We start from the raw sequence: 16940 nt of genomic DNA on the forward strand, positions 1-16940 counted from the left end.
CAGCATTGATATTTATATTCATCTCCCTCAATAGAGTTAGACTTTCTTCTATGAGCTGAAACCTTCTTGGTCATTGTTGTGTCACACTTCAGAGTTTGGCCATTGCCTAACACATAAAAATAGATGCCCAAGAAATGCTTTTTTAGTGAATGAATAGATGAGTTGGTGGAGGTTCTAAGCTTCCATACCCAACATCAGATGAAATGAAAATTGTAGCTTAGAAATAATTTGATTAGGTCAGATGTAGTGGCTCACATCTGTAATCCTAACACATTGAGAGGCCAAGGTGGGAAGATTGCTTGAGGCCAGGAGTTCAACATCAGCCTGGGCAACATAGCAAGACTGTGTCTCTGCAAAAAAATTTCAAAAAAATTTATTTTATTGTATTCCAGCTTGCGAAACAGACATCAGACAATTTACCTTACTATGGACAATTAGACATTTTGACAAACTGTTATAAGGTTTTAACTCTAGTAACAGTAGTTGAATAACTAAAATCCACTTTTAATATTTTATTTGGTATGAAATATTCTAAAATTCAAACACTACAAATAGAACTCTTGCTCCACAGCTGATTATTAAGCCAAAGAGAGCCTCAGATTTCATTTCATTACTGACTTGAAATAGACTTTGAAATGTTAATATATCAAAATCCAATGATGACAAATGTTTGCCATAACAGGTGGTATTATTTTCAAACTACGAACAATAATAACAATGAAAACAAATAGAAACAAACTTTAGCACCATACTAGTTTAAAAATCCCTATTTAAGTTAAATTTTTGAAAGCAAAAGTTGTTAAAAATTTAAGTGTAACTAATATGAGAATATTCTGTCTGGTCCTTTGTTGCAATCTAATAAAAAGCACTTCCATAATTAAAGGACAAATTTGTTTTAAGTGACAGTCATTCATTCAACAAATATTTACTGAGCTCCTATTTTGTGTCAGATTTGGTCCTAGGACCTAAGAATACCTCAATGAACCAAAGAGGCAAAATTGCTGTTAATAAAGATTACTTTCTTATATGAGGGGAAAGTCAGTAAACAAAATATGATTATATGTGTGTGTATGTGTGTATGTGTGTGTGTACTGTGTTAGGTGGTGATAAGGGCTATGGTGAAAAAGCAGAATATGGGTGGTATTTTAGTTAGGGGTGAGAAATCCTCTTTAGTAAGATGATGTTTGAGCAGAGACGTAAAAGAAGTGAGGGAGTTGGCCATGTGGCCATTTGAGAAAAGAATATTCCACATAGTGGGGATAGCATTTTTGAAGGCCTTGAGGGCAGAGTGTGCTTAAAGAGCAGGAGGCATACCAACGATGCCAGTGTGATTTAAGTGAAGTAAACCAGAAGAAAGAGGTGGGAGATGGGGGTCTCAGAAGTAGTGGTGATGTTGGTGTAAGTGTGGGTCAGCTAGGAGTCATATGGGAAGAGAGTCAACACATCATGTAAGGCCTTGTAAGCTATATTAAGAGAAGTAGCCACTGGGGGCTTTCGAACGGGGGAGAATGACATGATCTGACTTTTAGTTATTTATAGATTGTCTATATAGTCTGTGTCTTTCATTCCAAATTCTTAGTTTTTACAAGTTTTTACAAGGCCACGTTTCAGTTCATTTCTTTGTTTAGAAGCCAAAAACTTGATCAGAAAAACTTAGGGAGTTTTGGATAATTATTAACAATGATGATTATATTTAATAATAATAGTTCATATTATTAACTTTAAACATCTCCATAATAAGAAAAACAACCGCAGCAACAATGCGCACAATTGCTAGCCCTTACTTGGTGTCTGTTCTGTGCACTCTACATACATGTATTTTCTTTTTTTGAGACGGAGTCTCGCTCTGTCGCCCAGGCTGGAGTGCAGTGGCGCAATCTCGGCTCACTGCAAGCTCCGCCTCCTGGGTTCATGCCATTCTCCTGCCTCAGCCTCTCCGAGTAGCTGGGACTACAGGCGCCCGCCACCACGCCCGGCTAATTTTTTGTATTTTTAGTAGACATGGGGTTTCACCGTGGTCTCGATCTCCTGACCTCGTGATCCGCCCGCCTCGGCCTCCCAAAGTGTTGGGATTACAAGCGTGAGCCACCGCGCCCGGCCATACATGTATTTTCATACAATTTTCACAACTACCTGTAAGGAGGTATAGTTCCTATTTTACATTTGCAGAAATGTGAACATGAACCACTTGATCCAGAGAAAATATTGTATTTATCCTGTCAGTACATTATGCAAAACTGCATTTATCTTGTTTTAGTATAAAGTAGACAACACAGAATAATATAGTGTGTGACTGATTTATTTGGATTACTTTGATTTGAGTTGTTTATAATGATAGTGATTCCATTAAAATCACAAATATTAACTGACTATACTATATTCCAGGCCCATTGCTAAATGCTTTACATGCATTATCTCATTTAATCCTTAAAATAACCCAGACAAAGAAACTGAAGCTCAGAGATGAGAAGTACCTTATTCAAGGTCACACGGCCTAGTAAACAAGGATCAAGCCTTGGCCTCTCTCCAGGCTTGTGTTTTTAATCACTGCTATATGATTAAATGTGGGTGAAAATAGATTGATGCACTCAAAATTTTTAAAAGTGTATCTGGTGGAACATTTTAAAAGCCACTTTATTCATCTTATCATCTGAGAATGTAGAGTCATAAGTAGTTGGATCCCTAAGTCCATTTGGATTGATAATATACCCTAAGTTTCTATAAATCTGTAGCAAAATTGCACTGTTTCTTCTGGGTCAGCCTCTGTGACAATTAGCCATATTATTACCTTGATCTGTCCACATGTCCCATATGTTGTTTATCTAATCATTTGAACTGTTTGATCCTTGACACCAGTGATGACCATGGCATGCCTATCACTTTGGATATGTAACATGTGGAAAAATATATTTGTCATTTCAGTATGTTCAACCCAAGTTACAAAAACAGCAACAAGGACAAAAATGCAAGGATGGATTGCTGAAAGAGAAATAAAGAGGAGGGGTGAGAGAAGTGAAATGAGAAGAGAGGTGTGGAGAAGGGTGGTGGGTGGGGGAGAAGGAAATGGAGGGGGAGGGAGGGAGAAAGAGATGGGGTGGAGAGCGGGGCGGGGAGGAGAGAGAGAGAGAGAGAGAAACTTCCAGTGACAAAATGGAAATATTTTACCAGCACCAGTCTGTCAATAGTTAACCAGTCTACTGTGGATTCTGAAAGATTCATTTGTCTCCTTATTATATGTACTCTCCTAAGGCTTTCTTATATTCACAAAGCCAAAAAGAGAAAGCAATTGTTATGAAACATTTATTATTTGAGATAAATAGGACTGTAAGCTACTGGAGACCAGAGGGCAAGCTTAATTTATCTTGTATTCCCAAGACCTGGTTCAAGGCTTGGTACATGGTAGTCCTTGAGGGAATGTTTATTGAAAGAATGAATGCTTGAAAGAAGCTTGAACTATAAAGATGGTGTGAATAATATCAACAAAATCTTGCATGAGCATGCTGACAGCTAGCATTAAAAATGTTGAAACCAACTTTTTCAGTCTTGATCACATTTGTACCAATTGGTTGCTGAAGGGGGTACTTATTTTATCCCTTCATTCACTCATTCTCCAAATGCTTCCTTCTCAAAGTTGCATAGTCCTCTTCCCCAGAAAGAGGAGGACCATTTTTCTCTCCAGCTTCCATGCTTCAAACTCGAAGCAAGCTCAGAACACCCATAATTAACTTACTGGCCCAAATCAACTAATTATTCCAGAAGATTTACTTTTTTACAACTGAAGCAATGAATTTGGATCTTCCTTGCCTGTCACCTCTACTCTCCTTCCTGCCTCAGGTTTGCTGTCTTACACAGCGGGAAGGCCTTATTAGCTAGCTGGATATCTAAGGGAGTTTACATTTCCCTTTTACTCTTGTTTTTACCCTAGGTCTTACATAGAAGTGCCTGGAACTTCTCAAAGTATTTGAAAAATTTCAAGGGCAAACCCAGAAATTTTTAGAAATTCACAATCTTACAGAAAAAAAAATTTTATTTTGAAATAGTAAGTCAAGTTATGTATGCATTGTTCTCTTATTTTATATATTAATACCGCTTTTAGATTTTTATGAAGAGCTGTCCCAGTTCTTTGAAGAGAATTTTACAGCCAATTAAATTATGTAAACAAAAACTGCTTCAATTAAAGCTCTTTTCACCGTATTGACTTCATCTTAGCTATGGACATTTACCTTCGAGTTAAGAGTCAGTAAATAAATACATTCCTTTTATAACAGCATTTTACTTGTGAGATTTGCTCTAAGTGTATTATATTTACGGAGTGCTCTCATTTGCTGAGCTATCCTACTGATATGGTTTAGATCTGTGGCCACACTCAAATCTCATGTTAAATGGTAATCACCAATGTTTGGGGTGTGGCTTGGTGGGAGGTGATTGGATCATGAGGGTGAATCCTTCAGGAATGGTTTAGCACCATCCCCTACTTGGTACTGTATAGTGAGTGAGTTCTCATATGATCTGTTTGTTTAAAAGTGTGTGGCACCTCCCCCCTCTCTTTCTCCTGCTCTGGCCATGTGAAGACGCCTGCTCTGGCTCTGCCTTCCGCCACGAGTAAAAGCTCCCTAAGGCCTCCCCAGCTATGCTTCCCGTACAGCATGCAGAACCATGAATCAATTAAACCTCCCCAGTCTCAAGCATTTCTTTATAGCAATGTGAGAATGGACTAATATTTTAAAACATTTTTCTGATTTAGTTTTATCTGGAGATCCCCAGAATACATAGATGTCCCCTTTTTATCAGGAAAATTAATTAATGTGCCTCATATTTATCAGAATGGTGTAGAAGAAATAATGCCTGAGGTTTGAACTTCAGTTCTATAATTTACTAGCTGTTTGAGGTTGGGCAAGTTATTTAACCTCTTTGTACTTCAGTCTCCTCATTTCTCTCTATTCATAAGGTATGGATGATAAATGTCTTTCAGAATTATTGCAAAGTATACATAAAATATGTGTCAAGTGCCCAGCACAGTGCTTGGTACCCTCTCCTGTATCCTATTCACATTCTTTAATGTCTGCACCTCCCTAACAACCCCGGGGGACTTCATATCTAGGGAAATGAAAAGTGGCTTCTCCTCACAAAAAGTCTGGAGACCTTCAGATGGAATCAACCCCATAGGCTATTTATACAACATTTACTTTTCTGCATTAACTCCAGAGAAACCTTCTGACCATGAGTTTAGCACAAATAACCAAACAAGAATTTATACAGTTAGAGGGGAAGTAGATTTATGCTAACAGTACTGTTCATTGAATGAAAGTGTTAGGTTTACTGCAATCTGTGGGGCTACAGATACATGCCACTGAAAATAACTAAAGTACAATGAAAATAGTAATGCCACACTATTCTTAAAGTTCATTCATTTATGTATTGATTTGTTATCTGTTTCTCTAGACAATGTCCTTTGGAATTTCTAGGCTATAGCTTGTATTTTAATCTTAAAATAAAAGGAGAATAGAGACGGGAAAAGGGCAAACGGAGAGTGACTGCTAACAGGCATCAGGTTTCTTTTAGAAGTGATAAAAATGCTTTGGAATTATATAGTGGTGATAGCTGCACAACTTCATGAATATACTAAATATATTTTTAAAAAGGTACATTTCATAATATGTAAATTATATCTCAGTTTAAAAAAACAATTAAAAGAAGAATAATTTCAGTTGTGTGATCAGTATAAAATATAACCAATAAAAAATAGGAGTGTTACTGCTGAAACAACATGCAATAAATTAATTGTAAAGAATGCTATCAACTTCTAGATACCCAAGTATGAGCTATTTTCTTTGTGGGTGCATTGCAAATTATTTACCATAAAAATTCTGCTTTCCAGTTATACATTTTACAAATCCTTATTGAAAACCATGAATTCGAATATCTGTAGGGTAAATACCTAAAAGCTCAAGCACTCTCATAATTCCTAGTGATAAACTTCCTGTTTTCATTTTCTTGGAGTAAAAACCTCAAGATCCACCCAGAACACCACTCCAAACTTCCCGTCATTTTGTTCTATCTTCTTTTTTTTTTAAAATTTTGTTATTATTATACTTTAAGTTTTAGGGCACATGTGCACAACATTGTTTTGCAGCTCAAAAGCAAAAATATCCAAAATTGTACAACTCTTTTTTGTTTTTGTATCCTTTTAGGAGCTTGAAAAGTGGTTGGGGTAAATGACTCCCTTAAACAAAGCTAAATAACTATTTGCTCTGAATTGATGGTCAGTTTTGGAGAGATGATTATTTTGCCTCTTTCCCTGTCTCTTTGGTGAGGGATTGTTCTCTCTAATCTCCAACTTTGAGAATTTGTCCGATCAACCAAAGCAGATCTTGAATTACTTCTAGGCTACCTGGGCAGGGACTTAATTATAGCTTCATCAATAATAGTAAGATTTCAAATAATGTATCAACAGAATGGGGTAACTACCAGAAAAACAGGGCTCAGAGAGGCAAAACTGTTGAGAGAATGGCTTGGAGGGCTCATCAATCTGGCAACCAGAGTGATAATCCCTGACAGAAATTTCCCGGAATTAAAGTAAAATAGTTTCCCAGTTACCAGCTTTCCTGATCTGATTGCAAAGTTACCAAGCCAGATTTACCTTGTTTCCTAATATTGGGATGGAGATGAAGAGGGTGCTTCAGATAAGGAACACAATCTTTGTGGTCACTGGAAAGTAGTATATCTATTGCAAAATAATAAATTAACAATCAAAGTACTATATCAGTTTTGAGAGAATTTGATTGACATGAGCCATCACTGAGAGCCTGGGTATTCTGAAAAAGTTCAATATCTAGACCTAAAGCTCAAGGACCAAACTCTAGCTTAACAATTTGTTGATTCACTGCCCTATGAGAGTTCTAACCTGACAACATCTCCCCAAAACATCCCCCCAAAACATCTCCATCGCCTATGAGTGGTGTTTAAATATTTCCAAGACAACTCATTGGTTTGGCCAATTTAGTCAATTGGCCATTTTGGATAATTTAGTCAAGCTATTTAATTTAGTCATATCAGTGGGAGAAATGTCAAATCATTTAGCTGATATTTGGAATGTAAACAAAAATATAGATAATTTTCATTTAAAAATTTTTTCCACCAGTTGGGTTATATAGCATTTGAGATGCTCTTTGATAGAACTAGGATGCCTTTTGCAAGATTCTAGTCTGAACATTGTGCTCAGGCCTGAAGCTGTCTTTGGGGCAAAGGGAAATTAGAACTCTCCCTTCTCCTTATGTTCTTGGGACCAGATTCAGCTGGAAGCAGCTGGTCTCAACAAGGTACTGAGTCTGACATCCATTCATCTCACTACATCAGTTTCACCTTAACTTACTTAATAGTCCTCTGTATCACTTTTCATGTAATGCGTAGACAAAGAGGTAGTTTGATGCAAATAATCACTCATGTTGGGCATTTCACTGAATTTTAAGCTGGTTTCTACAAAATGGCCAATCTGATTGTTATTTCTGAATAAAAGACCTTATTTTTTTTTCCATTTGCTTTCATTGTGACATTTCACAGAGAGACACAAAAATAATATGCAAAGATTCATCAATAATGGGCAATCTTCTTAACTACCCTCCTTTTAGAGACCCCCAGGTTAGGAAAAGTCCAGTGACAATTAAAGCAAGTCTACTCTATGGGTAAGTGAATTAAAGAAAGGTTGATATAAAGTATGTATGTGGGTGTATGGGTGTAAATGTGTGTGTGTGTGTGTGTGTGTTGAAGTTGAGAGAAGTGGCAATGATTTTGGCACTCAGTGTGGTGGCTGGGGTTGGGGAAAGTTAAAATGACTCTGAAAGACCTAGATTAAAAAGGAAGACCCGTATATATTAAAATCATTCCGTAATCTGTACCTCTAATCTTTACCTCTATAACCAGGGCACTATGTCTAGAATTTTTACTCATTTTTGCATTTATGTATTTCTTTTCTCCTTTGAAGTTTCATCTATGTGTGTGGGTGGAGGTGAGGGGGCAAATAAAATTTGTTCTGAACTCTGTAACTTTCTAGCAGAGGAAGAATTCCTCTCAAGAACATTTACTTTTTAGCTTAGTCCTTTAAAATTTACTGTTGAGTAATCTCACAATAAACAACAGGTATTCATTAGAAAAAAATTAATTTAATGTGATTTACTATTTAATTCCGCTAGCTCAGCTACACTTGTCCTGCAGAGCTGCATAATTTATTCAAATGGCCTGAAACTTTTTAAGTAAGTCTACCAGCAGAAAAATTATTCCCTACTCCCAGGAGAATGAACATTTTGTGTTGTACTGCTTCCCAGGACTGACATTTATTTGACTCTCAAGTATATTTACATTGTTGGCTTAACTGGGAGTTCTTTACTGAATCAATAATATACAGAATTTCTTTCTTCAAGTGGTGTCAATATTATTGCTATTCTTTTTATAAACTTTTTGTTAATTCTCTGCAGTTACAAAATTTTTCTTTGACTTGTGAAAAAATTTACTCCTAAGATTATGAAGATGCAGAGTAAATGGCCCTTTAATCTTCTGGGAAATATGTACCTCTTTAAACTTTATTTACGTCAGAACTTACTGTAATGAAGGACAAAAGCTCTAGACAAGGTCCCCTGTTCCTTGTGGCTGTTCAAGGCTAGGTCTTCTGGAGACAAACCTGTAGTTTGTTCTCATAATTTTATAGCTCACCTCCTGGCTGTTTCTTTGCAAGGGGCCTAAGAGGGGACAAGAAAAAGAGCAGGGTGAGAATCTGACCCATTGTGACCACTCGGGAGGCCCTGGCCTGGAAACTTCCCCTTTATGTGGCAAAAACAAACATTTGAAATGGAGGGAGAAACCAGGTTTAAACAATGAGTGAAAACAGTTTCCATCTCAGCTTTCCTGCTGATAAACATATGTGCCCCCTCATTTGTTTCCGAAACATAAGTTTTCCATCATTTTAACAGAGCCTCAGCCTCAACTGAATCTGTCCAGAGCATAGGAAACAAATATTTTGAGATTTAGTAAAATGGTGCATACATATATTAGGGGCATTTTGACAATGTTCAAACTGTTTACCAAACAAACTTTATGATGGCCTATGCAAACCTTTGAATCCTACTGTATTTTTCACATAACGATGACTTCTCACTGATCTCATCTGCCTGTGTGCTACAGTATTGACTTTAATATTAATGGAGAAACAGACAAATATCAAAAGCCATGTGATTTGTCTCATGCCATTTGCAATTTTGTCTTCTGTCATCAACACTGACTTCTCCTTCCTTGTTCTGCTGAACTCCATACTTAGGTGCCCAGCTACTTCCTCAGAGCCTGCCCTCATCCTTTACCTGTGGCCTGCAGCATGGACAGGTGCATTCTTACTGCTTATCTGAAAAATATGATCCACAGAAATAACTTGAATCTTTTTGCCTATTTAAAATGTGTTCTAGGTTCTCTGGTTCTCTGTACTAACTATAGAAAGCCATCTAGTCACAAGTTTCTCCTTCCTGTGGTCTCCATTTGGGCAATACAATTAAGAAAAATACTTTTCCCCACATAACAATTCTTCCAATTCTTTTCCCCTTCTTTGATGCTTTTATAATAGATTACGAATGGTCATCAGTGATTTTCTGTAAATGCCACGTTTCCTTTTTGCCAAGACAAAGAGTGAGACTAAGGGACCATCTAGTGCTTCCTCTTGTGGTATAGAGGCTAAACAGAGTGAGTTCTGATATTAATTTCCTTTGATTTAAATGCCAAGTGTCTTCATTTAATAGCTGTATGATCTCAGAAAAGTTATTAAACTCTATGAGTCCTAGTTTCCTGATTTGTAAAGTGGGGGCTAATATGAATAGCTTGTAATAGCACCTACCATATGCTAGGCATGATTTTAGGCACTTTAAACATATTAGCTCATTTAATTTTCCATTAGCTTATTTAAAATTCCTACTCTACGATGTAGGTAATTTATACCATTCTCCTTTCTCAGATGAGAAACTGAGACATGAAGAAGTAAAGTAACTTGGCCAAGGTCAGAATTAGTAAGTGGTAGAGCTGGGTTTGTAAAGCCAGGTAGTTGGATCCCAGAGGCTATTTACTAACCAGTGTGCTATATTGCCTCGCTATTAAATTATTGATGATAAATAACTCATCACAGTGTTTGGCACATAACATTTATTGTCAGCTAGTATTATCACTACCATCACCTGTTCTTATCTTTCTTCATTTTGTCACTCTTGCTTCTGCTGGATTGGTTGTGTAGTTTATTGCCCCCACTGCCACAAGAAACAGCAGCAACAGTGATCCAGGTTGAAATAGCCACCTAATCCTTCTTCACTTTGTGTGCTTTGTATTTAAACCACAAATATGACAGAGACCTATGAAAGGAGACTAAACCTCTTTTTGGTCGTGTAAAAATTATATTCCTGCAATCTCCAACCCTCCAGCAACAAGCCAACAAAAACTGCACAAAGCAAAGGAGAAATTTTAGAAGTGGTAGACTTCAAGTAAAATTCCTACCATTCTTTAATAAACAGGGGTAAAAATTTCAGAAAGTAATGAAGGTTGTGAAAGATGATGAGCAAAGACTTTGCTACTATAATAAATTTCCTAGTCTCTACTCACTAATTTCTATTAGAATGCCAATATCAGGAAAAAAAGAAGAGAAAATTCTGTAAATAATTATTATATTTTTCTCCTACCAAGTAAGCCACTGACTTCAAAATTCTCTAGCACATTTGTGGAAACTTCATTTTTTTTGTTTGAGATTTATTTGAATGAGCTGTTATGATTGGAGACAGTGAGAATTTCAGATTAATGTTTTGCAGACAAAAAAAAACCTCTCTGGAAAGCTGGCAAGTGTTCATAAGTCAGCCCTAGAATTATGTAGGTTGAAGGCTCCCAGTGGACAGACCAAACATATAAGAAGGAAACCAGAGATCTGGTGCTATTACGTCCCAGCGTCTGAGAGAACGGGTAAGCACAGAATTCAAAGCATTCTGCAGCCTGAATTTTGAAGGTAAGTATGAACAATTTATATATAATTTACTTGGAAAGTAGAACATACATTAAATGAAAATATTTTTTATGGATGAACTTCTGTTTTTCCTGTGTTTTAACACTGTATTTTGCAAAACCCCTGAATTATTTAGCTGCTGTTTCTCTTACAGGAGTGTGTTTAGGAACTAAGCAAGCTGATTTATGATAACTGCTTTAAACTTCAACAACCAGTAAGTCTTCAAGTGGAATTTATTATTGATTCTTTTACGTTAATTTGTTAGGTCAAAAGAAAAATCTTTAGAGCAAAATAAAAGTTTTGCTCTTTATTAGGAGGTTCTTTAGATATTACACTTTTAATTGGGTAGTTTATTTGCATGTATTTTGAAACTATCTAAAGTAAATAGTGTTTCCTTTGTATGCTTATCTTTAGCTAATGTGTTTTCTTTGGTTTTAAAATAATGCTTCTAGTGAAAAAAATCACAAAAACCTCAATACTGTAACATTTGAGAGCAACAGCTATTCAGTTCTGTTAAACTGAAAAGAGAGCAAAAGAAAAATGATAAGACTATATCATGATTAATCATTGATGTTCATTTCTCATTTCATTGAGCAATCTAAACTACTTCTACTTTAACCTAAAATAGGTTTGACTGTTTTTTTCTTTATCTGATTTAATTGAAAATGGATTGTTTAGATATTAAATAGACCAAAATTAGATATCTATATATAAAACTAATATTCTCTATTAAAAGACTTAGAAATATAAATATATTTCATAACTTCTTCTTAACTATATTATTATTGTGAAAACAATAGAAAAGTAAAACTAAAGGAATTATTTTTAATTATTAAAGACAAACCATGATTCCCCATCACAATATGTTCCTTTGCCATATTCTCTTTCAGTTTTTTATATACTTATTTTTTCCATTGCTTATGTTACTTATATTTTCCACAGCTGTAGTGATTTGTATGTAATTAGTTACTTAAATAGAGCATTTCTCTATGCAATAGCAAGCAGCAGTGTGGTTTCTAGAAAGTATACAAACAGAGATATATGCTCAAGTGGTTTTTGAAAGATGAACTTTTCTTACCTCTGGGTTTCTTATTTGTTTCACACATTTCCCGCCCTGACTAACCTTTTGAAATATTAATTTTCTTTAAACCTTTCAAAAACATCATAGAAAAGATGGGCAAAAGGTAGTTTTATTCAGAACTTTGAATCTCTGAAATGTCTTACTTTTTTCTACTATCAGGAAAATTACTTCTCCTTTTTCAAGAGGTAAAATGAATTCTTGTTTTACAAGCCATGGCTCTGTTTCTTAATGTTTTCTATAATCACTCACTTCTTTTTTGCTTTTGACAAACATTCAAAATGCTAATGATTTAAGGATGTCCTCAGCTCTGTATGTGTTCTAAGAGTTCTATTTTTTTTCTCCACAGAAGGCATAAGAACTAGGAGCTGCTGACATTTCAGTATGAAGGGCAACTCCACCCTTGCCACTACTAGCAAAAACATTACCAGCGGTCTTCACTTTGGGCTTGTGAACATCCCTGGCAACAATGAGTCTACCTTGAACTGTTCACAGAAACCATCAGATAAGCATTTAGATGCAATTCCTATTCTTTACTACATTATATTTGTAATTGGATTTCTGGTCAATATTGTCGTGGTTACACTGTTTTGTTGTCAAAAGGGTCCTAAAAAGGTTTCTAGCATATACATCTTCAACCTTGCTGTGGCTGATTTACTCCTTTTGGCTACTCTTCCTCTATGGGCAACCTATTATTCTTATAGATATGACTGGCTCTTTGGACCTGTGATGTGCAAAGTTTTTGGTTCTTTTCTTACCCTGAACATGTTTGCAAGCATTTTTTTTATCACCTGTATGAGTGTTGATAGGTACCAATCTGTCATCTACCCCTTTCTGTCTCAAAGAAGAAATCCCTGGCAAGCATCTTATATAGTTCCCCTTGTTTGGTGTATGGCCTGTTTGTCCTCATTGCCAACATTTTATTTTCGAGATGTCAGAACCATTGAATACTTAGGAGTGAATGCTTGCATTATGGCTTTCCCACCTGAGAAATATGCCCAATGGTCAGCTGGGATTGCCTTAATGAAAAATATCCTTGGTTTTATTATCCCTTTAATATTCATAGCAACATGCTATTTTGGAATTAGAAAACACTTACTGAAGACGAATAGCTATGGGAAGAACAGGATAACCCGTGACCAAGTCCTGAAGATGGCAGCTGCTGTTGTTCTGGCCTTCATCATTTGCTGGCTTCCCTTCCATGTTCTGACCTTCCTGGATGCTCTGGCCTGGATGGGTGTCATTAATAGCTGTGAAGTTATAGCAGTCATTGACCTGGCACTTCCTTTTGCCATCCTCCTGGGATTCACCAACAGCTGCGTTAATCCATTTCTCTATTGTTTTGTTGGAAACCGGTTCCAACAGAAGCTCCGCAGTGTGTTTAGGGTTCCAATTACTTGGCTCCAAGGGAAAAGAGAGAGTATGTCTTGCCGGAAAAGCAGTTCTCTTAGAGAAATGGAGACCTTTGTGTCTTAAACGTGAGAGCAAAATGCACGTAATCAACATGGCTACTTGCTTTGAGGCTCACCAGAATTATTTTTAAGTGGTTTTAATAAAATAATAAATTTTCCCCTAATCTAATCTTTTCTGAATCTTCTGAAACCAAATGTAACTATGTTTTATCGTCCAGTGACTTTCAGGAATTGCCCACTGTTTTTCTGATATGTTTGTACAAGACTGTCATTGGTGAGACATATTTACAACCTAGAAGTAACTGGTGATATATCTCAAATTGTAATTAATAATAGATTGTGAATAATGATTTGGGGATTGAGATTTCTCTTTGAAACATGCTTTGTTTCTTAGTGGGGTTTTATATCAATTTTTTATCAGGATTTCCTCTTGAACCAGAACCAGTCTTTCAACTCATTGCATCATTTACAAGACAACACTGTAAGAGAGATGAGCACTTCTAAGTTGAGTATATTATAATAGATTAGTACTGGATTATTCAGGCTTTAGGCATATGCTTCTTTAAAAAAGCTATAAATTATATTCCTCTTGCATTTCACTTGAGTGGAGGTTTATAGTTAATCTATAACTACATATTGAATAGGGCTAGGAATATAGATTAAATCATACTCCTATGTTTTAGCTTATTTTTACAGTTATAGAAAGCAAAATGTACTGTAACATAGAATTGCAATCTATAATATTTGTATGTTCACTAAACTCTGAATAAGCACTTTTTAAAGAAACTGTCTATTCATTCTAGTGATTGTTTAAAGGTTTCTATTTTCTCTGATACTTTTTTGAAATCAATAAACACTGTGTATTGTTGTAAAATGTAAAGGTCACTTTTTACATCCTTGACTTTTTAGATGTGGTACTTTGATATATAGGACATTGATTTGATTTTTATTATTAATGCTTTGGTTCTGGGTTGTTTCCTAAAATATCTGGGTGGCTTAAAAAAAACTCTTTAACTTGTTATAAACCCTTAACTGGCATAGGAAATGGTATCCAGAATGGAATTTTGCTACATGGGATCTGGGTGGGGGCAAAGAGACCCAGTCAATTACATGTTTGGTACCAAGAAAGGAACCTGTCAGGGCAGTACAATGTGACTTTGAAAATATATACCATGGGGGTAGTTTTACCCTATATCTATAAACACTCTTTGTTCCAGAATCTGTATGATTCTATGGAGCTATTTTAAACCAATTGCAGGTCTAGATACCTCCTTCTCAGCACTATTAAAGCTCCTAAGTTAGAGGAGTGCCTAAAACTGAGTTACCTAAAGTTTACTTACATTAAAGTATGAATATTAATTTTAGAAATTTGAGACTTCATTCTGTACCAGCCCTGTATAATAACAGGTTATCTAGGATCTTCCTCTGAGGTAGGTCTAAATACTGATCTCTGAGGCAGAACTAACGTTTTGGGGGCTCAGCATCTCTGCCAGGTTCCAGGATTATAGACAGAAGAATCCTGTCATACCACTTTCTGGAAAAGTCCTAATTTCATGTAATCCTTTTATTTTCAATAAAAACAAATAGCTAAATGTATAATCAACTATGATGTTATGTTTTAAATAATTTTGTAAAACATCTCATATAAATAAAATTTTTAATTGGAAGAACATTTGTGCTTTTTAAATTTTTTTTAACTACTTCTAAGTATATATTCTTACCTTTACTTGTATCTGTATCCTCCGTTTTATCTCCACTGATACTACTTAGTTTCAGCTCCGATTATTACTCACCTGGCCTCTTGCCATACTGTTCAAGTCTTCCTCTCTTGAGTATTTAGCCATAATTTCCCATTAGCTATGAAAGCAAAATCCAACTTTCTTTGAGTCTGCAAGACCTTGGGAGATGTGACTCTTCCTAGTCTTTCTGGACTTTTCTCTCTGTCACCCCTCTTCAAACCCTATGTTTAAGCACCAAAAAATGACTTAATGCTTTTTAAAGCCTAATGCCCTTTCGTGCCTCTCTGCTGTTGTTCACACAGCTCTGTCTTACTAAACACCCCTCCAATAATTCTCACCTCCTCAGGGCCTCACATTCAAGTGATGAAAACCTGCTCAACTTTCAACATTCAGCTCATGCTATTTCCTCTACCATAATAATAATTATTATACTAATTATAATACTACACCCCTAGAATTTCCTTTAATGAACAGAATTGCTTCTCTAGCTTTTGGGATGTTAAACCTGACTTCTGCTTTTATAGAAGCCCAATGTTGAACCCTGAGTAGTAGCCTCCAAGTGGTTTTTCTTGGGACTAAGAAGAAATGCCAGTTGAGAGGATGGTACAAGAATGTGTGAACTCTTGCTTTAAGAATGTATGTACAAAGGTGTACTTGTCCGCTTTTCTCTTTGAAAATGTAAGCTTCTCAGATAACAAATGAAAATGTTTTTCTTCTCATTCGGCCACTTTTCAAGGTATTATGTAATATCCTTTCTTTTTCATGACCCCACCTTTTCTCAACTCACCCAACACAATGCCTGGGAAGTACATAACAATAACAACAGATATTATTAGATGAGCATTATGTGCTAAGCAATATTAAATATGCATTGTTCCATTTTATTCTAAAAATTACTCAATGATTATTATTTTACAAATAAGGAAACTGAGGCACAGATGATTCCTGACTAATCTCTAAATTTGGCTCTGACAGATGAATCAGGTAGTATCAATTATGCGATTTAGTACTTTAAATATAAATCCTAGGCCACCAAGCAGATATTTCAGACAGTCTTACACACTCCTTCAACCTTCACCTTAAAGTTAGTACTTCAGCATCCATAACTTCAGTAATACAAGTGCTTCTGTAGGAAAAGATAGGAGGCAGATGGATGAGGCTTTCTCCCTTTTTCTTTACTGCCCTTTCTTTGTACTCCATACTGTATGGAACTACATAAAGTCACCACTATCCCCTGCTGCCCCCTCTACCCTGTACACAAAGCAAGACAGATATCTTAAATGTTTCCTTTAAGAAACAAACATGTTGATATGAACTTTAGCTCTTTGAAATGAGATTATATAGGGTTACCAGAGAAACTTATCTCTTGCATCTTGCAGAAGTAATGTGTATTTTTATTATGGAAAAGTAAATATTAATTATTTCCACATTTTATAGCCCTAAATCAGACCTACTAAATAGATTATTTTGCAAAATATCCTTTTTTCTGATTCTTTGAGGCATGCATCAAAATCAGAAGAAAATCTGAAAGTAAGCAAATTCTGTTTTGACTTTTTTTTTCTTTTGTTCCCCCACAGGAATCTGAGGATGGGAAACTGTCTGGTGTCCTCACATATCAACAAGAGAAAACTCCAAACTTGACAAGATGAGTTAACACATGAGATGTCTCAAGCAAGAAAGGGTTGAGGGTTGACGCA

The 16940-nt window shown here is 35.8% G+C and overlaps 1 protein-coding gene across 1 annotated transcript; it reads left to right on the forward strand.

The window, feature by feature from the left end:
* The first annotated feature begins 10896 nt into the window (after positions 1-10896).
* AGTR2 (angiotensin II receptor type 2) lies at positions 10897-15176 on the forward strand. The gene is made up of 3 exons (XM_054472303.2): positions 10897-11017; positions 11169-11228; positions 12442-15176. The coding sequence occupies exon 3, from the start codon at positions 12477-12479 to the stop codon at positions 13566-13568; it is 1092 nt and encodes a 363-aa protein (XP_054328278.1). The 5' UTR covers positions 10897-11017; positions 11169-11228; positions 12442-12476; the 3' UTR covers positions 13569-15176.
* Positions 15177-16940: the final 1764 nt, after the last annotated feature.

This window comes from Pongo pygmaeus, chromosome X (genome assembly GCF_028885625.2).
Source record: "Pongo pygmaeus isolate AG05252 chromosome X, NHGRI_mPonPyg2-v2.0_pri, whole genome shotgun sequence".
Classification (NCBI taxonomy): Eukaryota; Metazoa; Chordata; class Mammalia; order Primates; family Hominidae; genus Pongo; species Pongo pygmaeus.

Excerpts from the sequence above, each read along its gene's own strand:
- AGTR2 (XM_054472303.2), top strand. The coding sequence starts at position 12,477 with ATGAAGGGCAACTCCACCCTTGCCACTACTAGCAAAAACATTACCAGC.